Source organism: Haliotis cracherodii, unplaced genomic scaffold (assembly GCF_022045235.1).
Source record: "Haliotis cracherodii isolate W230 unplaced genomic scaffold, xgHalCrac1.p SCAF_11, whole genome shotgun sequence".
NCBI classification, from domain to species: Eukaryota; Metazoa; Mollusca; class Gastropoda; order Lepetellida; family Haliotidae; genus Haliotis; species Haliotis cracherodii.
In genome coordinates, this window is record NW_027266266.1 from 28,317,707 (window position 1) to 28,340,167 (window position 22,461).

Sequence of the window (22,461 nt, forward strand, 5' to 3'; positions counted from 1 at the left end):
CCACAAGGTAATGCTTGGACTGACACCACTGTAGCAGACACAAGGTAATGCTTGCACTGACACCACTGATGCATAACACAAGGTAATGCTTGCACTGACACCACTGATGCAGAGACAAGGTAATGCTTGCACTGACACCATTGAAGCAGCCACAAGTTAATGCTTGCACTGACACCACTGATGCAGCCACAAGGTAATGCTTGCACTGACACCACTGTAGCAGAAACAAGGTAATGCTTGCACTGACACCATTGGAGCAGAGACACAAGGTAATGTTTGCACTGACACCATTGAAGCAGAGACACAAGGTAATGCATGCACTGACACCACTGAAGCAGAGACACAAGGTAATGCTTGCACTGACACCACTGACGCAGACACAAGGTTATGCATGCACTGACACCACTGAAGCAGAGACACAATGTAATGTTTGCACTGACACCACTGAAGTGGAGACACAAGGTTATGCTTGCACTGACACCACTGAAGTGGAGACACAAATGTAATGTTTGCACTGACACCACTGAAGCAGAGACACAATGTAATGTTTGCACTGACACCACTGAAGTGGAGACACAAGGTAATGCATACAGGGAGTTCACCACCTCTGAGGATGGCACATTCTTCTTCCTCCTGAATGAAGGCTTCCACATATAACATTGGGAGTTGTTATGTTTTATTGTGTTAACTTTGTCATCCATCAACTTCTAACAAATGCATATCATCAAGGTGATGAATTGTTATGATCCACAGGCTATGAGTCGTTGAACAAGAAGTTCCTCGTAGAGAGTGACCTGACAAGTGAGGTGAACATGTTGTTGACGCCTGAAGCAGACTCACTGGAATATCATAATTATCAACAAACCATGGACATGCTGCAAGGGCTGACCACTACCTGCAAGGACATTGTTAAGATACACAGGTGAGAACAGCTGCTGCTCATGCAGCTGGATGCCAGTGACACGTGTTGTGTGTGTATGGTACATGTCTCTCTGTGTTGTTGTTGCAGTATTAGAACCAGCAGCCTGAAGCGAGACCTCCTCATGGCTGCCAGTGACACGTGTTGTGTGTGTATGGTACATGTCTCTCTGTGTTGTTGTTGCAGTATTAGAACCAGCAGCCTGAAGCGAGACCTCCTCGTGGCTGCCAGTGACACGTGTTGTGTGTGTATGGTACATGTCTCTCTGTGTTGTTGTTGCAGTATTAGAACCAGCAGCCTGAAGCGAGACCTCCTCGTGGCTGCCAGTGACACGTGTTGTGTGTGTATGGTACATGTCTCTCTGTGTTGTTGTTGCAGTATTAGAACCAGCAGCCTGAAGCGAGACCTCCTCATGGCTGCCAGTGACACGTGTTGTGTGTGTATGGTACATGTCTCTCTGTGTTGTTGTTGCAGTATTAGAACCAGCAGCCTGAAGCGAGACCTCCTCGTGGCTGCCAATGACACGTGTTGTGTGTGTATGGTACATGTCTCTCTGTGTTGTTGTTGCAGTATTAGAACCAGCAGCCTGAAGCGAGACCTCCTCATGGCTGCCAGTGACACGTGTTGTGTGTGTATGGTACATGTCTCTCTGTGTTGTTGTTGCAGTATTAGAACCAGCAGCCTGAAGCGAGACCTCCTCATGGCTGCCAGTGACACGTGTTGTGTGTGTATTGTACATGTCTCTCTGTGTTGTTGTTGCAGTATTGGAACCAGCAGCCTGAAGCGAGACCTCCTCATGGCCAACTTCAACAAGCCAGGGATGAACAACACCCCGGGGGTTTTGTTTGTAGGCAGTATCCATGGTAATGAGGCAGTGGGTAGAGAGCTGCTGCTGCTGCTGGCTGATGACATCTGTCGCAATTATGGGAAAGATTCTTACATAACTGATGTAAGTACATGTGTGATAGAGAAGAAAGTTGGATTACATTTGTATGTGATGGCAATATTTTATGACTCAGAGGAAGTTAAAGAACACCCATGAAGATTCCGGGGTAGAATAGATCTTCGGCAACCCATACTTGCCATAAAAGGCGACTATGCTTGTCGTAAAAGGCGACCAGCGGGATGGGATGGTCAGGCTTGCTGACTTGGTTGATGCATGTCATCGATTCCAATTGCATGGATCGATGCTCATGATGTCAATCACTGGATTGTCCGGTCCAGACTCGATTATTTTACAGACCGCCATCATATAGCTGGAATATTGCTGAGTGTGGCGTTAAACAACCATCAAACAAATCGTAAAAGTAAAGAACATCCTAAATATAGTTAACTACAGTTAATCTGCAATGGCTGGTGGGTATTGCAACACACACCCTTCCAATTGTTAGTGTTCTTCAACTTGTTTGGGGTCGTACAGTCACTGCATGTCAGAGCAGGCTTTTAGGGACCTGTCATTTATTACATTTTTTATGACCTCTCCTGATTCCCCTCTGACCCTTCCTACTCAGTTTTAGTTGATTGGACACCTATGTTCCATCCGATCCTGCTTTTTGGTTTCTTCAGTCCTATTAAAGGTACATATAAGATGACAGGGTTGATTCTGTGTCCCCTTGATCATTGAAATATTACATACAGGAACTGGTATAGAGATATCAGCTTTGTAAAGTGGGTCTGGTTGTGTGTTGCAGCTTGTAGACAGCACCCGTCTGTACCTCCTGCCATCCCTCAACCCCGATGGCGTGGCATTGTCCCAGGAGGGCTGTGAGTCAAAACACGGACACAACAATGGCAGAGACATGGACCTGGACATGGCCTTCCCAGGTAGGTTTGTCTACACACTGGTACATACACTGAGCTAGTGTTACTGGTTGACATTGGTTGTGTGTTGTAACATGAGAGGGTTTGGGTTGTGTGTTTACACTTGTGGGCATTTTGACAGCTGAACAATGTTTGTGCAGGTATTGAGGCGGACTTGAGGCATATCCTAGAGCCGGAGGTGGCATCCCTCACCCAATGGATGGCTGGCACAGATCTGTGTACAGCCATCAGCCTACAGAGCGGAGACCTGGTCGTCACATACCCTCACAGGAGAACAGGTAGGTCCACCATATTTCTTCAGTCAGCAGGGACAGGTAGGTCCACCATATTTCTTTAGTCAGCTGGCACAGGAGGACAGGTAGGTCCACCATATTTCTTCAGTCAGCTGGGACAGGTAGGTCCACCATATTTCTTCAGTCAGCTGGGACAGGAGGACAGGTAGGTACACCATATTTCTTCAGTCTGCTGGGACAGGTGGGTACACCATGTTTCTTCAGTCTGCTGGAACAGGAGGACAGGTGGGTACACCGTGTTTCTTCAGTCTGCTGGGACAGGTGGGTACACCATGTTTCTTCAGTCTGCTGGGACAGGTGGGTACACCATGTTTCTTCAGTCTGCTGGCACAGGTGGGTACACCATGTTTCTTCAGTCTGCTGGGACAGGGGGGTACACCATGTTTCTTCAGTCAGCTGGGACAGGAGGACAGGTGGGTACACCATGTTTCTTCAGTCTGCTGGGACAGGAGGACAGGTGGGTACACCATGTTTCTTCAGTCTGCTGGGACAGGTGGGTACACCATGTTTCTTCAGTCTGCTGGGACAGGTGGGTCCACCATGTTTCTTCAGTCTGCTGGGACAGGAGGACAGGTGGGTACACCATGTTTCTACAGTCTGCTGGGACAGGTGGGTCCACCATATTTCTTCAGTCAGCTGGGGCAGGAGGACAGGTAGGTCCACCATATTTCTTCAGTCAGCTGGGACAGGTAGGTCCACCATATTTCTTCAGTCAGCTGGGACAGGAGGACAGGTAGGTACACCATATTTCTTCAGTCTGCTGGGACAGGTGGGTACACCATGTTTCTTCAGTCTGCTGGAACAGGAGGACAGGTGGGTACACCGTGTTTCTTCAGTCTGCTGGGACAGGTGGGTACACCATGTTTCTTCAGTCTGCTGGGACAGGTGGGTACACCATGTTTCTTCAGTCTGCTGGCACAGGTGGGTACACCATGTTTCTTCAGTCTGCTGGGACAGGGGGGTACACCATGTTTCTTCAGTCAGCTGGGACAGGAGGACAGGTGGGTACACCATGTTTCTTCAGTCTGCTGGGACAGGAGGACAGGTGGGTACACCATGTTTCTTCAGTCTGCTGGGACAGGTGGGTACACCATGTTTCTTCAGTCTGCTGGGACAGGTGGGTCCACCATGTTTCTTCAGTCTGCTGGGACAGGTGGGTACACCATGTTTCTTTAGTCTGCTGGGACAGGAGGACAGGTGGGTACACCATGTTTCTACAGTCTGCTGGGACAGGTGGGTCCACCATGTTTCTTCAGTCTGCTGGGACAGGAGGACAGGGGTACACCATGTTTCTTCAGTCTGCTGGGACAGGTGGGTACACCATATTTCTTCAGTCTGCTGGGACAGGTGGGTACACCATATTTCTTCAGTCAGCTGGGACAGGAGGACAGGTGGGTACACCATGTTTCTTCAGTCTGCTGGGACAGGAGGACAGGTGGGTACACCATGTTTCTTCAGTCTGCTGGGACAGGAGGACAGGTGGGTACACCATGTTTCTTCAGTCTGCTGGGACAGGAGGACAGGTAGGTTCACCATGTATCTTCAGTCAGCTGGCACAGGAGGACAGGCAGGACAGGCAGGTGCTCCACTGCAATGCTATTGTGTTGTTTGTGTTTTTTGTTTGAAAACCATTCCTATTGTGTTGATACAGCTCTGACTGTGAAGGCTGATGAGGCCACACTGAAGAAACTTGCCTCGGCCTACGTGAACAACCACCCCCAGCTCAAGTCCGGGGCAGCAGGCTGTGGTAGCACCAAGGGTAGGTTCTATATCGCCATTCACAACACTGTTGATTACTTCAGGAAGCTATTCATGAATGTTTGCACACATATCTTCGAAAGCTGAAGAAGTATATTTGCCTTCAGTTCATCCAAAGCTAAGTTTTACCTGTAATTGTAAACCTGCTGCCACTTTTGCCAATAGTATTGTAGGAATCTTGCTACCTTGTGAGAGGTACTACTTTCAAGTGAGGCATGCTGAAAGGTTTTACAATTGAAATTTAAGACCTAAGTTTTACAGTTGAATTTTATAAACAGCCTGTAACAGCCTATCGAACCTGCAACCTCAAATATTGTGTTAGTATTTGAACCCACAGTGAGCTACCGGCACAGGTGATGAAGGGGTGTTTAATCTTACATTCACTGACTTCAGTTGTTGAGTTACTGTTGCTACTCACATGATTTCATTGAATATAACCTGTGAAGGTTACGGTGGGTGTATTCTATAACCTGTGAAGGTTACGGTGGGTGTATTCTATAACCTGTGAAGGTTACGGTGGGTGTATTCTATAACCTGTGAAGGTTACGGTGGGTGTATTCTATAACCTGTGAAGGTTATGGTGGGTGTATTCTATAACCTGTGAAGGTTACGGTGGGTGTACTATATAACCTGTGAAGGTTACGGTGGGTGTACTATATAACCTGTGAAGGTTACCGTGGGTGTATTCTATAACCTGTGAAGGTAACGGTGGGTGTATTCTATAACCTGTGAAGGTTACGGTGGGTGTACTATATAACCTGTGAAGGTTACGGTGGGTGTATTCTATAACCTGTGAAGGTTACGGTGGGTGTATTCTATAACCTGTGAAGGTTACGGTGGGTGTATTCTATAACCTGTGAAGGTTACGGTGGGTGTATTCTATAACCTGTGAAGGTTACGGTGGGTGTACTATATAACCTGTGAAGGTTACGGTGGGTGTATTCTATAACCTGTGAAGGTTACGGTGGGTGCCCTCTATATAACCTGTGAAGGTTACGGTGGATGTACTACATAACCTGTGAAGGTAACGATGGGTGTACTATATAACCTGTGAAGGTTACTGTGGATGTACTATATAACCTGTGAAGGTAACGGTGGGTGTACTATATAACCTGTGAAGGTAACGGTGGTTGTATTCTATAACCTGTGAAGGTAAGGGTGGGTGTTCTCTATATAACCTGTGAAGGTAACGGTGGGTGTACTCTATATAACCTGTGAAGGTTACTGTGGGTGTATTCTATAACCTGTGAAAGTTACTGTGGGTGTCCTCTATATAGCCTGTGAATGTTACTGTGGGTGTATTCTACATCAAGCTACGGAATAGCCTTTATGTGAGGTTTTACAGTTGCAACCAGCTCTTTTTGCAACATTTATGTATATGGTAGCCAAATGTCCAGGTACATGTTGAATGTTGCAGGTCACTACCCTGGAGGAATGGTCAGTGCCTTCAGTCAACACAACCACTCGGGGAGTTTCATGGTGAGCTCCCTACCCTCATATACACATACTGAACTTCTGGCTTTGACAGTACTTGTATAAGACTAAAATCTGTGTACTCTATATAACCTGTGAAGGTTACTGTGCGTGTACTCTATAACCTGAGAAGGTTACTGTGGGTGTACTCTAACCTATAAAGGTTATGGTGGGTGTATTCTATATAACTTGTGAAGGTTATGGTGGGTGTCCTCTATATAACCTGTGAAGGTTACGGTGGATGTACTCGATGTAACCTGTGAAGGTTACTGTGGATGTATTCTGTAACCTGTGAAGGTTACTGTGGGTGTATTCTATATAACCTGTGAAGGTTACTGTGGTTGTCCTCTATATAACCTGTGAATGTTACTGTGGGTGTATTCTATAGCCTTTGAAGGTTACTGTGGGTGTATACTATAACCTGTGAAGGCTACTGTGGATGTATTTTTTAACCTGTGAAGGTTACGATGGGTGTCCTCTATATAACCTGTGAAGATAACGGTGGGTGTATTCTATAACCTGTGAAGGTTACGGTGGGTGTATTCTTTAACCTGTGAAGGTTATGGTGGGTGTATTCTATATAACCTGAGAAGGTTACTGTGGGTGTACTCTATAACCTGTGAAGATAACGGTGGGTGTATTCTATAACCTGTGAAGGTTACAGTGGGTGTATTCTTTAACCTGTGAAGGTTATGGTGGGTGTATTCTATATAACCTGAGAAGGTTACTGTGGGTGTACTCTATAACCTGTGAAGGTAACGGTGGGTGTATTCTATAACCTGTGAAGGTTACTGTATGTGTACTCTGTAACATATTGTAAAGGTTACTGTTCGTGTACTATATGATGTCTTGTAAAGGTTACTGTGGGTGTACTATATACCGTATTGTAAAGGTTACTGTGGGTGTACTATATACCGTATTGTAAAGGTTACTGTGGGTGTACTCTGTAACATATTGTAAAGGTTACTGTGTGTGTACTATATACCGTATTGTAAAGGTTACTGTGGGTGTACTCTGTAACATATTGTAAAGGTTACTGTGTGTGTACTATATACCGTATTGTAAAGGTTACTGTGGGTGTACTCTGTAACATATTGTAAAGGTTACTGTGTGTGTACTCTATAATGTATTGTGAGTTACTGGTGGGCTTGGAGTCAGTATACTGTGTCTGAATGGAATATACATCTTAAACTGCGGCATGGTATCTCAGTGAGATAGCACTATAAATTGACATCAGTCCGTACTAGTACAAGCAGCAACACAAACACACACACGTACATGCACGTCGCTATATAAGTGCAATAATTTTGGACGCGACGTTAAACCCCATTTTACCTCACCGTATTGTAAAGGTTACTGTGGGTGTACTCTATAATGTATTGTAGAGGTTACTGTGAGTGTACTCTATAATGTATTGTAGAGGTTACTGTGAGTGTACTCTATAATGTATTGTAGAGGTTACTGTGAGTGTACTCTATAATGTATTGTAGAGGTTTCTGTGGGTGTCCTCTATAATGTATTGTAGAGGTTACTGTGAGTGTACTCTACAATGTATTGTAGAGGTTACTGTGAGTGTACTCTATAATGTATTGTAGAGGTTACTGTGAGTGTACTCTATAATGTATTGTAGAGGTTTCTGTGGGTGTCCTCTATAATGTATTGTAGAGGTTACTGTGAGTGTACTCTATAATGTATTGTAGAGGTTTCTGTGGGTGTCCTCTACAATGTATTGTAGAGGTTTCTGTGGGTGTCCTCTATAATGTATTGTAGAGGTTACTGTGGGTGTACTCTATAATGTATTGTAGAGGTTTCTGTGGGTGTCCTCTATAATGTATTGTAGATGTTACTGTGGGTGTACTATATAATGTATTGTAGAGATTTCTGTGGGTGTACTCTATAATGTATTGTAAAGGTTTTGTGGGTGTACTCTATAATGTATTGTAATGGTTACTGTGGGTTTACTCTATAATGTATGGTATTGATTTCTGTGGATGACTATAACATGACATTGACATGCTGACCTCAGTGTTTTCATTCCTCTAGGACTACATCTACGACAGCCAGCACATCCCCACCATCACTGTCTACACAGGCTGCTGCATCCATCCACAGTCCTCCTCACTCATTGACCTCTGGCACGCAAACAGGAAGTCCCTTCTTGCTGTCATACAGGAGGTGAGTGTCTGACAGAAGACTACAACACTCGGGGAGCTATGCTGGCAGGAGCATCGATTGCTAGAATCTGCCTAGATGTCAGGTGATGTGATAGCTAGAATCTGCCTTGATATCAGGGGATGGAATAGCTGGATTCTGCCTGGATATCAGGGGCTGGAGTCTGCCAATATATAGGGGCTGTGATCGCTGGAGTCTGCCTAGATATAGGTGCTGTGATAGCTGGAGTCTGCCTAGATATCAGGTGCTGGAATAGCTGGAGTATGCCTAGATGTAGGGGCTGTGATAGCTAGAGACTGCCTAGATATCAGGGGTTGTGATAGCTGGAGTATGCCTAGATATAGGGGCTGTGATAGCTGGAGTATGCCTAGATATGAGGGTCTGTGATAGCTAGAGTCTGCTTAGATATCAGGTGCTTGAATGGCTGGACTATGCCTAGATATAGGGGCTGTGATAGCTAGAGTATGCCTAGATATGAGGGTCTGTGATAGCTAAAATATGCCTAGATACCAGGGGTTGGAATAGCTGGAGTCTGCCTGGATACCAGGAGCTTGGTAGGCAAGATTCTGTCTATGTATTAGAAGTATGGATAGCTAGAATCTGTCTAGATATGGAGGCCCTATTAGGTAAAGTCTGCCGAGATAACAGCAGCATCGATAGCTAGAGTCAGATCTGAGCATAAGTAGCTGTGTAGCCTAGAACACAGGAGTACCAATTGTTAGTGACTGCCTAGATATCAAGGGTTGGGATAGCACCTAGATATCAAGTGTTGGGATAGCACCTAGATATCAGGGTGGGGAAAGCAACTAGATATCAAGGGTTGGGATAGCACCTAGATATCAAGGGTTGGAATAGCACCTAAGATAACAGGGTGGGGATAGCATCTAGATATCAGGGTGAGGATAGCACCTAGATATCAAGGGTTGGGACAGCACCTAGATATCCGGGTGGGTATAGCACCTAGATATCAAGGGTTGGGATAGCACCTAGATATCAAGGGTTGGGATAGCACCTAGATATCAGGGTGGAGATAACACCTAGATATCAGGGTGGGGATAGCACCTAGATATCAAGGGTTGGGATAGCACCTAGATATCAAGGTGGGGATAACACCTAGATTCAAGAGTTGGGATAGCACCTAGATATCAAGGGTTGGGATAGCACCAAGATGTCAGGGTGGGGATAGCACCTAGATATCAGGGTGGGGATTGCTAGTTGATGCCTTGGTGTCATGGACAAGACATAGTTTGTGACAGATGTGACAGTGGAAGGGGGTTGTTTTGCTTGGCTAATGTGTAACTATTATCTACAGTCATATACATTCTACAAAATATCCGTCTCTTTAAAAGTTGCAAATTTACAAAGAATACCAGTAGGTCTGAAGTCTGCACCTTCACTGAAGTCTGCATCCCGCAAGTTAGGTGCTGGTTTAGAGATAGAAATGGTTTAAACTAGCTCCACCATTAATGATGATGTCTGATACCCTGCTGCAGTCCCACAACGGTGTGTCCGGCTCAGTGGTCAGCAAGCAGTCCAGTAACAGTGTGGGGGGCGTCATCATTTACGTGGAGGACTCAGGCACATTCCAGACTCTAGCGGACCCTCAAGGCCACTTCCACATGTACCTGGCCCCTGGCAAATACACTCTGAAGACCTTCAGTCCGGAATTCCCACAACAAAAGATGGTAAGGTTTAAAGTACAGGTATTCATGTGCAAGTCTTGTTTTCGTCCTTGTGAGACTCCTGGGGAGAATGGGTCCATGCAATGCTTGTTGTAAGAACTGATAACATTCGTGGGAGTGTGATACTGTGCTGACTGTGCACCATCATACACTTGGAACTCTGCTGCTGCTTGTCTGGTTCACTGTGGATGTACAGGTCACCAGGATATAGCTGGAATATAGCTGACACCATCACTCACAAAGCATATCATCACTCCTGTTTAACTCATGTGAGACCATATACTGTTGAGTGTGGTGCTGTATTTATCAGTGTTGCAGTGTGAAATATATTTCCCCAGACCACAGGACTGGCTGCTTGAAATTCTTACCAGCCCTTGTCAAAAGTTGCCAGTTGTCTGTTGTCTGTTACACTGAACTTAGTACAAAATGGACACCATGGAGATTATAACTAATTACTAATTGGCAGAAATTTCATTAAGTAATACGTTACCACTGTTATACCGAGGCTGTTGTCCCCCACAACTGCTCTTATGGCGAAATCTTCCACAGAGATCTCAATCACCTCATGCAGCACATGCGTAGCAACCTAGCTGCCATGTGACACCCTTCACTCTTGTCCCTTCGCTTCCCTTCGCAAGACGTATATAACGACTGCTCTGAGTTCTACCAGCCTCCTGCTTCCTTGGTGATATTTATTACTGTTTCTTAGTCCTAAGTAAACTGTAATTTACGGGGCGTTTGTTATACAGCGCTTAGAAAATTTTCCCGCCTTTTTTCGCTAATAACGGGGTGCGGCGTCGGCACTTTGTGTTTTCCGTCCACCTTTAGTGGTATATCTTTGGGTGTTTTTTGCATCACCTATTAATATATATATATATATCTATAATAAATGTATTTTATGTATTCGCTATTATCGTTTGTTTTTCTTCGGAAAATCTACGTATGTGAATATGTTTGGTGTGTGTGTTGTAACCATGTTTTGCTTTTTGTTCAAAGAACAATGTCTGGCATGGAGATGAATTTGTCCAGCACCCCGACTACTCCTGTTACCAGGCGCTGTGGCGCCTGTCAGAGGCTTTCGTCCGGTCGGGCGCCCATTGCGGGCACTACCTCCTTGGCGGCGGATCCCTTGGCGGCCCTTGGGCTGTCCGGGGCTTCCGTCGAGGCTTTGTTGTCTAAACTGGTGGACTCCAAACTGGCGGCCTTATCTCAGGATAAGGCCCTGGTTGTTTCGTCCCCGGCCCCTTCGGTGACTGCGGGTTCTGACATGGGGTCCACGGGTATGGCGGCGGCTACTGTAGTCCACCGGTCGTGGAAAAAGGGTTCATTCCCGGTGCATGACCTGGCCTTCCCCAAGGCAGGTCCCACCGCGGAGGCCCATGTGGAGAGGTTGGGTGTCCGTGCCCCACCTGCTGCTACAGTCACTCAAGCAACTTTACAGCAAATGGACACCCTCTCTCGGCACTCCATGCTCGCTATGTCACATGGCGACACCTACTTTGCGGCGGCGGCCAGTCTGGTCAAAGGTTCCCCCACGGGGCGAGACCAGCGCATTTATAACTGTTTAATCGGTTTGAATGCAACCCTTGAGTACGTTGCCGGGGCTTCGGCCTTTCTTTCCGGCACGTGCCATTTCTTGAGGCGGCAAGCGTACCTTGCCGCTTCTTGGTTGGACGCCGCCAACCAAGAGGTGTTTTTTTCGCAGCCTTGGTCTGTGCAGACCCTGTTTAATAATTGGATCCCTGGTGTTCTAAAAGAACAGCAGTCTGCTTCGTCTGCCGCAACTTCGCGCCATACGTTGGATCTGGATGGGTCTCTGCACAGATGCCTGGTTTGTGCCCCTAAACGGAGTGCCCCTCAGGATGCTGCGGCCGGGAAGTCCAAGGGGTCGGTGTCTTCTTCCTCCAGGAAGAGGTCCCACCCTGAGGGCCCCGGTATGGGCAACATGCTGCCCTAGCGGGGGAAGAAGGGACACTGGGGCTCCTCCAAATGACTCTCGCTTGCAAGGTTCGTGTGCCGACAACGCCAGCTTCGGTTGGCCCGTTGGCGAACCCGAGTCATTCAGCCCTGGACAGCTGCGCCTGCCGCAGCCTGTCAGGCCTCCCTTCCCTTCCCCTGTCGCAGCCGGACTCCAGACTTATTGGGAGAATTGGGAACAATAGTTCAACGACCCGTGGGTGGTCAACACAATCCGGTACGGCTATCGGCTAGATCTCAAAGCGGATCCGCCGCTCACCGTCTCCCCGTTGGAAGGTTTCTATTCGGAAGCCGATCTTTCCTCGCCGATGCCATCTGCAGGTTGGTGGAGAAGAGGGCGGTACGGGAGTTAGCTCTACCAGAAATAACACCGGGGTTTTACTCCGGGATATTTCTCGTTCCAAAGAAGGACAGTGACGAACTCAGAATGATTCACAATCTGAAATCCTTCAACGAGAGTTACCTGCGCAAGCCGCCTAAGTTCAGAATGTTGACCTTGGCGAACCTGAAAGATCTGATCATGCCGGCCGACTGGCTCGCTTCGATCGACCTGAAGGATGCTTATCTGCATGTTCCGATTCACTCAGACCATCACAAGTATCTCAGGTTTGTCTTTCAAGGCAGGCACTACGAGTGGGTTGTACTCCCATTCGGCCTTTCGTCCGCTCCCTGGCTGTTCACAAGGTTGACCACCCCCATAGTGGGGTTCCTCCACAGGAGGGGTGTCAGGTACATCGCGTACCTAGTGGCCAATCAAATGACCCTGTCACGCCAACTCGATTTCGCACTTCGGCTCTTGGAGCAATTGGGGTGGATTGTCCATCTCCCCAAGAGCGAGTTACCCCCTCACAGAACTTGAAGTTCATCGGAGGCTGGTTTGACACGGTGACTCATCGCCTCTTTGTCCCCACAGACCGGTGGCACAAGATTCAGGCGATGATTGCCAAAGTCTTAGCGGTGCAACAGACTGTTCACTTTTGCAACAGCCCAGGACTGCACCGATCGGGATCGTCTCCAACTCCGCCTGCTGCAACGGTTTCTAATCCAGTTGTTAGCACAGGAGGAGAACAGTGCGACCGTCGCCCTCCCGGATCGGCTCCGGCCGCATCTGGAGTGGTGGACGGTCCCTTGCAACGTCTTATCAGGAGTGTCTATGCGGCCTTACTGGGCCACGTTGAACCTGTATACAGACGCCTCTCTAGTGGGCTGGGGCGCCCATCTAGAGGGGGAGGGGAGCTCGGGGCTGTGGTGCATAGACAAACTAGGTCTTCACATCAATTGCCTCGAGTTCAAGGCAGTGATAAACGCAGTCAATCACTGGAAGCATCGTCTCATCGACACCCGGCTCATGCTGGTGACCGACAACACGACGGTAGTGTCCTATGTGAACAAACAGGGGGGAACCCACAGTCACTCGCTACTCGATCTCACCTTAGAGTTTTACGCTCTGGTGGATAGTGTCCCATGCCAGGTACGCGCCACATCCCACATACGTCACATCCCAGGTGTGCGGAACGTACTGGCCGGCGCTCTATCGAGGCCTTGGGATCCGAGCCCCACGGAGTGGATGCTAAACCCAGTAGTGTTTCAGTGGCTGTGCGAACGTTTGGGTCGTCCGATGGTCGACCTGTTCGCAACACGGTTCAACAATCAACTCCCGTTGTTTGTATCACCAGTCCCGGACCCGAGGGCCATCAATCACAATGCACTCGCGTTAGTCTGGACGGGCATGGACGCTTATGCTTACCCGCCGACGGCGTTAATACCACTCATTCTAAGCTGACTCGGAGGAGTTCGCTGTCGAATGTTACTGATCGCGCCCATGTGGCCGAACAGATCGTGGTACCCCAACTTGCTGGCCCAGGCCACGCAGTAGCCACTTCCACTGCCTGTGAGACCGGATCTCCTGAACCACCCTCACACCCGTCAGCTTCATCCAAACGCAGGGCAGTTCAATCTGCACGCGTGGATGTTGTCACTGAGCGTCTGAGGAGTAAAGATTTTTCTTGTCGGGCGTCTCGGGCATACGTTAGTATGCATCGTGATTCTACCCAGAAGGTGTATAATGCACGTTGGGCTATTTTCACGAAGTGGTGTTGTAAACATCACATTCATTTGCCAGCTAAGGTATCTGTGCAGGATATTGCTTGTTTCATGTCTCACTTACGAGAGACCCGGAAACTTTCCCGGGGGTTCCATTGCCAACTATGTCTCGTCCGTTGCTACGGTACGGGACTTTGCTATGGGTACCGATCTCTCAAAAGAGCCGGGGATTCGGGTATTATCAAGGGTTTCAAACAGCAAAATCTTAAAAAGGGCCGCCTTCGGGCACCAGCCTGGGATCTCTCCTTAGTGTTGAATTCACTTACGGAGGCTCCGTATGAACCCTTGGGTAGTGCTTCGTTCCGGCATGTGACTTGGAAAACAGCATTTCTCCTCTCCTTTGCCACGGCGGCACGAGTGTTGAAGTATGATTCGACCCTAATCGGACTGCTGACATAACTCGCATCTCGATTGCGTTATGGCTTCGTTCTGTCATCAATCTGGCGTACCGGTCTCGGGGGTTACCGGTTGCGGGGTCAAACCCGCACGAGATTAGGGTGCTAGCGGCAACATTTGGCCTACACTCCAATATATCTGTTCACAGAATAATGCGGGGTTGTTACTGGCGTTCTGACTCTGTTTTTGCCAATCATTACCTCAAAAAGGTCTCTGATGAAGACGTGGAGGGTGTGCAGTGTCTTGGGCCGCAGATTGCGGCACAAGCGGTCATCTAAGGGGTGTGCCCGGCGCAATTCCGAACTCCTCAGGCTTCAGACGTTGCACAGTGGTCAATCTGGGTCTACTCCATTCCCACAGCCATGGGTACGGGAGCGGGGGTCCCACAAGCCAGCGCGCTCATCCACTGGTGAGTGCGGCTTTCTGTGTGTTTCTTTATTTTGAATTGACAATTATGTACTTAATTGTCTGTCGTGTATTGCAACCTTGTAATGCATGCTTTCAAATATTGAATTTAGGTCACGCGCCTATTACATATGCTTAAATAGGCTTGTTCTTGGGATATACGGTCCGAACGAAATTAGTTTCCCTCTTTTCGACTGTTTAACCTGATCTAAGATTCAGCTCACACGGATACTGTGTTCTCATCCGCTGTGGCGATGAAATACCTATCCAGTGGGGCTGTTTGGAGTCACCAATCGTTTGGCAATAACGATTGAGCCTTACGGTATGCGCTTGACAGTGCTTTGGTATCCCTATATGGTAATGCCAAGCCTGGAGCATGCGCATCGAGTGCTTCTGCCTTGTTGTATACTTCCGCTGGTCGGAAGAAACACGAGCAGTCAGGTTTCGGGTTGTAGGTGCTCCCCACCACCTACTGTGGTAGTCAGCCTCGGTATAACAGTGGTAACGTATTACTTAATGTAATTTGTAGAATTTTCCTATTCGGAATATTCTATAAGTAATACGTTACCACTGGGCTGCTGCCCGCTCGTCCGTCCCCTGAGCAAGAAACAAGAGTGAAGGGTGTCACATGGCAGCTAGGTGGCTACGCACGTGCTGCATGAGGTGATTGAGATCTCTGTGGAAGATTTCGCTATAAGAGCAGTTGTGGGGGACAACAGCCTCGGTTTAAGAGTGGTAACGTATTACTTATAGAATATTCCAAGTAGGAAAATTCTACAAAACATATGGAACTTTGTATTTCACCCCTCCTTGGTGGACTTGACCCACAGATGGAGGGATGCTCAATTGTCTGATTTATTATGTTACAGAGTATCACAGTGGGGAGTAGTTCTCAAGGAAAAGATGCCAGGATTATCCTGTCGAAGCCAGCATCCAAGACACTTCTTGTTGTTGCAGCAGGTGAGAGATTTGGGAGGTGTCATCCCAACTGTAATGAACACTTGCTTTCTCAAGTATAGGACCTGACCATTGGTGTAATGGGACTAGTATGTTACATATGTAAGTGAACCGACACTGTATGCAATTTCCTGTCTGTCCGTCACACTTTCAAGGCTAACAGGGTCAGTGTGACCCTATTTCTGTTGTAGTTCCCCCTTCATACTACAACAATGTGTATTTCCAGGTGTCATCGGCTTCGTCACCATCGTTGCCATCACTGTCGTCATCTGTTTGAGGACGGGGAAGAACAAGAAGTTTGACAACATCGGCTTCCATCGCCTAAACGGGGAGGAGGAAGGTGACGATGACTATAATTTGTTTGGCAAGAAGAACAACTACAGTACAAAGGAATATCATGACTACAGCTCAGATGATGAACATGATCTTTATGATGGCCGACTGTTAAAACGATAGTCACATTTCAACATTTTATACTCACAGATAACATGTGTTGGAGATATACTACTAAGAACCTCTGGGATATACTGTAAGTCATGAAATTGATGCACATTTTGGTCATCTGATAAATAAGAGTGCTCCTCGCTTGCATTATTAAAGTGAAACCTTTATTATCTGGACATACTGATGTATATTGTCATGTCAGGAGGACTGCACATACAGATCATTATGTATATACTTATGTATATTGCCAATAACAATGTAATGCAACTCTAGACACAGTATTACCAGTGCCAGTTACATCTACTGATCATCCACATAGTGTCCAGCACCAGTGGTGAGGCTTAATGAATATATAACATTGCTTATTTACATTCAAACAATTATGCTAACTCGTCTACCAAGACCTGAAATGTTCATTGGTTGACCAAGCCTGTCTCATCTGAATACGCCTCAGTTGGTACTTCCTGTTATTGACTTCATGGAATAAGCTGCAGAAGTTAAGTTTACTAATTATTCAGATAGTGTTTTCTATCTTTCAAGTACAGAGCTACTCACATTAAGTTGATGTCACATTTTAGACTTAGGATTGTCACTCACATGAATTTGATGACACATGAATTTCATGATTTACAGATTGTTGCTTGACATTGCTGGGTGTTCTTTGTAATGTATCTCCCATCCTGTCAAGTGCCCAGATTGTTTGAGGCTGCTCACAGATGCCGACCATGAGGATACTATACAAATAATTACTCTTGACGATGTCAAAATGCAAAAACAATGACATGAGGACCTGACCCCTGAGGTCCAGCCAGACTGCCAAAGGGGTCATGTCCTCGGGTCCTTGTTTTCACATATTGACCTCATCAAGAGTAATCATTAGTTTTGTTAAACCGATATTCACTATAATGTTTTCATATGTCCTGTTTCATTACTGTAACTTACCTGCAAACCATAAATTGTTGGTACCAGATAACATCTTGTTTTCTCGCAGACAGGTCAATACTGATCATGTAATGAGTCGATATGCAAGGTCAGTGTGGATTTTGGTGTCTACATTGAAATGTGTTGTTTTGTCACTTGGTATGGATTAACCAATGGAATTGCAAGATTCTTAATAGAGTTATAAAAAAATAATTTGACTTATCACAATGAAATATTTACTAGTTGGTATGATTAAGGCATGGGCATGTTTCCTGTCATATCGGTGGGCATGTTCCATGTCATGTGGGTGGGCATGTTCCTTGTCATGTCGGTGGGCATGTTCCATGTCATGTGGGTGGGCATGTTCCATGTCATGTCGGCTGGCATGTTCCATTTCATTTCGATTGTCATGTTCCATGTCATGTCGGTGGGCCTGTTCCATGTCATATCGGTGGGCCTGTTCCATGTCATGTCGATGGGCATGTTCAATGTCATGTCGGTGGGCATGTTCCATGTCATGACTGTGGGCATGTTCCATGTGAGTGGTTGTGTTTCAGGGACATATTCTTCTCTCTGCGTCCAGCCTCAAACGTCTGATGGTTCCCATTTTGCATAAGAAGTGTACAGTTTATTTTGTGATTGTTTTGCGTACGCCGAGTAAGGTGATGGATACGATGATGTGTGTCCTGTATGTCGTCTGGGGAATAGAGGGTGCAACATATCCAAATGAAATAACATTAGTATATTTTTGAGTTCCTGTTTTAAGTTGCTAGTGATAAACAGTCGTATAGTCAAGCCGGCGGGGCTGTTGAGTAGAGGAGCATCAGGTGTGTGGATTCACCAAGGGCAGTGTTGTACACACTCCACGGTTTAATGTTGGTATTACGGATTTGTTTGCCTTCGAAGGAAAGTTTAAACAGACATGTGATTGTTGTAACATTTGTATTGCGCAACATTAGATTATATTAAACTGTACATATGACTTTTTTGGAAATATTCATGGACTAACCTACATTTAAATTCCTCAAACTGACCTAGAATGAAGGAATGTGGAGAACCTGCCCTACAGTGGGATGCTGATAGATGTTCAGGGTTTAGATGGTTTGGCAAACTTTATACCATATATGTATATATTTTAAAGGCCATTTTGCTGTTTCAGTTTCTAAGGATCACTATTTTCAGAGTAACTGTTTGAGTGTTGGTCTAAGGGCCACCACATTTGCCTTATTTAGTGTGTAGGAGAAACGAGTACAACGTAAGGGCTTGATCAAGTGGTTGCAAGTGAGGTTGTTGGTAAAGAAATACTGACATGTTCATCATACCAATTGCCAAATGACTTCAGGTGGATGTTTCACTGAGGTTAAGGAAACATGAGACGCCTGAAACTTGTTCAGCAGAAGTGGGAGGCACTTCTCATGAGTATATGTCGTGTCACAACTTGTCAGCCTGCTCAATCACCCAAACATTCCGGTCAGTCATCAGTGTACGTCCCCATATACAAGGAGGCTTTATGACTTTTACAAATCTAGCTCAAAATGTATGATATGCCTTGCTTTAACATTTATCAGTTTTACCTGTTTTGATCCATGTAAACATTTTTTGACTGAAATGGTCTTCTGTTCGCTGGTTTTTCCGATTGCTGACATGGTTAGCTTTGTTTGTACCTATGTCAGCTTGCAGCATGCTGCACATTGTCACATTGCTAACTCATCCACTCCTGCTCCAATAGTTGTTATTGTTACTGTAAAGGCCACATCCTGAAAAATGGGTCAGTTGCAAAATGAAAGCTGGAATTCTTCTGACAATGGAGAATCTCAAACTGAAATATATATATTATGTGTACAAAAAAGTGATGATTAGGACATGTAGAATGTTGGAAATTGTCATCAAGTTATAACATATTTCATCGGGTCACATGCTTAGCAGAAAGTCCTGATACAGGACTGATGAGACACCTTGCTGATTCAGGGCTGATGAGACACCTGACTGATTCAGGGCTGATGAGACACCTGACTGATACAGGACTGATGAGACACCTGACTGATACATGACTGATGAGACACCTTGCTGATTCAGAGCTGATTAGACACTGCTGACACAGGACTAATGAAATACCTGACTGATACAGGACTGATGAGACACCTGACTGATTCAGGGCTGATGAGACACCTGACTGATACAGGACTGATGAGGCACATGACTGATACAGGGCTGATGAGACACTGCTGACACGAGACTGATGAGACACCTGACTGATACAGGACTGATGAGACACCTGACTGATTCAGGGCTGATGAGACACTGCTGACACAGAACTGATGAGACACCTGACTGATACAGGACTGATGAGACACCTGACTGATACAGGACTGATGAGACACCTGACTGATACAGGACTGATGAGGCACATGACTGATACAGGGCTGATGAGACACTGCTGACACAGGACTGATGAGACACCTGACTGATACAGGACTGATGAGACACCTGACTGATACAGGACTGATGAGATGCCTGACTGATTCAGGGCTGATGAGACACTGCTGACACAGGACTGATGAGACACCTGACTGATACAGGACTGATGAGACACCTGACTGATACAGGACTGATGAGACACCTGACTGATACAGGGCTGATGAGACACCTGACTGATACAGGACTGATGAGACACCTGACTGATACAGGGCTGATGAGACACCTGACTGATACAGGACTGATGACACACCTGACTGATACAGGACTGATGAGACACCTGACTGATACAGGGCTGATGAGACACCTGACTGATACAGGGCTGATGAGACACCTGACTGATACAGGGCTGATGAGACACCTGACTGATACAGGACTGATGACACACCTGACTGATACAGGACTGATGAGACACCTGACTGATACAGGGCTGATGAGACACCTGACTGATACATGGCTCATGAGACACAATGCAGATATAGTTCTGAGACGGTGGACTGTTACAGGACTGATCAAATTGACACAGCTACGCTTGAGAGAACCTAACCTGACATTGTTGTAATCTATGCACTATGAAATTATATCATTTTGGGACATTGTTTACAACTTATTATACATATACCATGCAGTGTATTCTTGCCAGATAAAAATTTCACTGACATTGACAATTTATTAGCATAATGATACAGTATATTTTGAGTATTTCTTTAAGACCAGGTGTTTTCCAAAATGTCTTTATGAAACTGCATTTTCTTTGCATGATTGAGCAATGTTTTTTATAATAAGACAGTAATGGGAAAGTGTTTTCATGTTTTAGAAATAATTGGACTTAATGCACATTCAAGGTACCATTGACATATTTTAGAATTTCAGGTGTCAAGTTGTGAGGTCACCTAGTGCCCCAAAATACACTAAAGGAGGAATATTTGTTTGCTCATTTTGTCATTTACAACATGATTTCTAAATTTCTACATTCCACGTGTGTAATACCTGATCTGAAACCTGCTCATGGCAAACCTGTGGTACTGCTGGTGGTGCCATATGTTGGAAGCCACCACGACAGAGGGAGACCGAGACATGAAATTTTAGGCATGTCTTCCTGCAAGTGGAAATCATTCATGAAGCTATTGGAAATATTTTGATGAAAGTGTATGAGCTTTTATGATGCTTGTTAATAAAATGTTCATTGAATGTATGCATCATTGTCTGTGGTTACTTCTGCACATGGGAGATAGTTAGGGAGTAGTCAGTGCATGCTTCTTCAGATGGCAGATAGTCAGGGAGTAGTCAGTACATGCTTCTTCAGATGGCAGATAGTCAGGGAGTAGTCAGTGCATGCTTCTGCACATGGCAGATAGTCAGGGAGTAGTCAGTGCTTACTTCTGCACATGGCAGATAGTCAGGGAGTAGTCAGTGCATGCTTCTGCACGTGTGAGACAGTCAGGGAGTTGTCAGTGCATGCTTCTGCACATGGCAGATAGTCAGGGAGTAGTCAGTGCTTGCTTCTTCAGGTGGCAGATAGTCAGGGAGTAGTCAGTGCTTGCTTCTGCACATGGCAGATAGTCGCGGAGTAGTCAGTGCTTGCTTCTGCACATGGCAGATAGTCGGGGAGTAGTCTGTTGGTGCTTCTGCACATGGCAAATAGTCTGGGAGTAGTCAGTGCATGCTTCTGCACATGGCAGATAGTCAGGGAGTAGTTAGTGCTTGCTTCTGCACATGGCAGATAGTCAGGGAGTAGTCAGTTGGTGCTTCTGCACATGGCAGATAGTCAGGGAGTAGTCAGTGCATGCTTCTGCACATGGCAGATAGTCAGGGAGTAGTCAGTGCTTACTTCTGCACATGGCAGATAGTCAGGGAGTAGTTAGTGTCTGCTTCTGCACATGGCAGATAGTCAGGGAGTAGTTAGTGCTTGCTTCTGCAAATGGCAGATAGGGAGTAGTCAGTGCTTGCTTCTGCACATGGCAGATAGTCGGGGAGTAGTCAGTGCTTGCTTCTGCACATGGCAGATAGTCGGGGAGTAGTCTGTTGGTGCTTCTGCATCGGGGAGTGTTATGGTTTATAGATTGTTAATCAGACACAGTACATGTGTCTGAAGGTTAGAAACGGAGGATTATTTTGTGAAAGCAAGTGCATTCAAAAGTCCTGCAACTTGCTGTGCCAAATGGCGCCCCTTGGCTGTGCCGGGAAGCACTGATTGTGGGTTCTTATTCCAGACCATCCCTTTTATGAGGAATGGTTTGTCAGACCGTTATAAGTTTCGTGAGTTTCATTAGGCACCAACGGCTTTCCCAACATATTAGAATCCGGTATCCTGTAGTACAACTTTCATACAGCTCACAACTCGATTTTTAACGTTTATGACAAATGTATTTATTTACTATAGAGACTGATTATATCCTTTTGTACAAGTGGTTTGTAGAAGGTTACTGTAACAAAGAGAAATTCTGACTGACTATTCAAGGACTGCATGACACATGTCCATATATGCAACTGGAAATTGATTAAGAACCACCCATATTTTCATGAATGCGGTCTCGTGGATGGCATACTGTCCGTCGAGGTCCTTTCAGATTACCCTGCACAGTGATTAAGTCAAGTTTACAATTGAATGAAACACATCCCCATACCATTACCGATCTCCACCAAATGGATGGGTCTCCAGAAT

General features: G+C 46.1%; 1 protein-coding gene across 1 annotated transcript in view; it reads left to right on the forward strand.

Annotated features, from left to right (window-relative positions):
• LOC139456393 (carboxypeptidase D-like) overlaps nt 1–20,975 on the forward strand; it is a 61,337-nt gene extending 40,362 nt beyond the window's left edge. The window contains exons 17-26 of the mRNA XM_071238084.1: nt 754–922; nt 1,682–1,868; nt 2,611–2,743; nt 2,881–3,018; nt 4,685–4,792; nt 6,209–6,270; nt 8,308–8,439; nt 9,930–10,121; nt 15,869–15,959; nt 16,183–20,975. Coding sequence (XP_071094185.1) covers nt 754–922; nt 1,682–1,868; nt 2,611–2,743; nt 2,881–3,018; nt 4,685–4,792; nt 6,209–6,270; nt 8,308–8,439; nt 9,930–10,121; nt 15,869–15,959; nt 16,183–16,412 — 1,442 coding nt within the window. The 3' untranslated portion in view covers nt 16,413–20,975. The remainder of the gene's footprint in view (nt 1–753; nt 923–1,681; nt 1,869–2,610; nt 2,744–2,880; nt 3,019–4,684; nt 4,793–6,208; nt 6,271–8,307; nt 8,440–9,929; nt 10,122–15,868; nt 15,960–16,182) is intronic.
• The last annotated feature ends 1,486 nt before the right edge of the window (nt 20,976–22,461 follow it).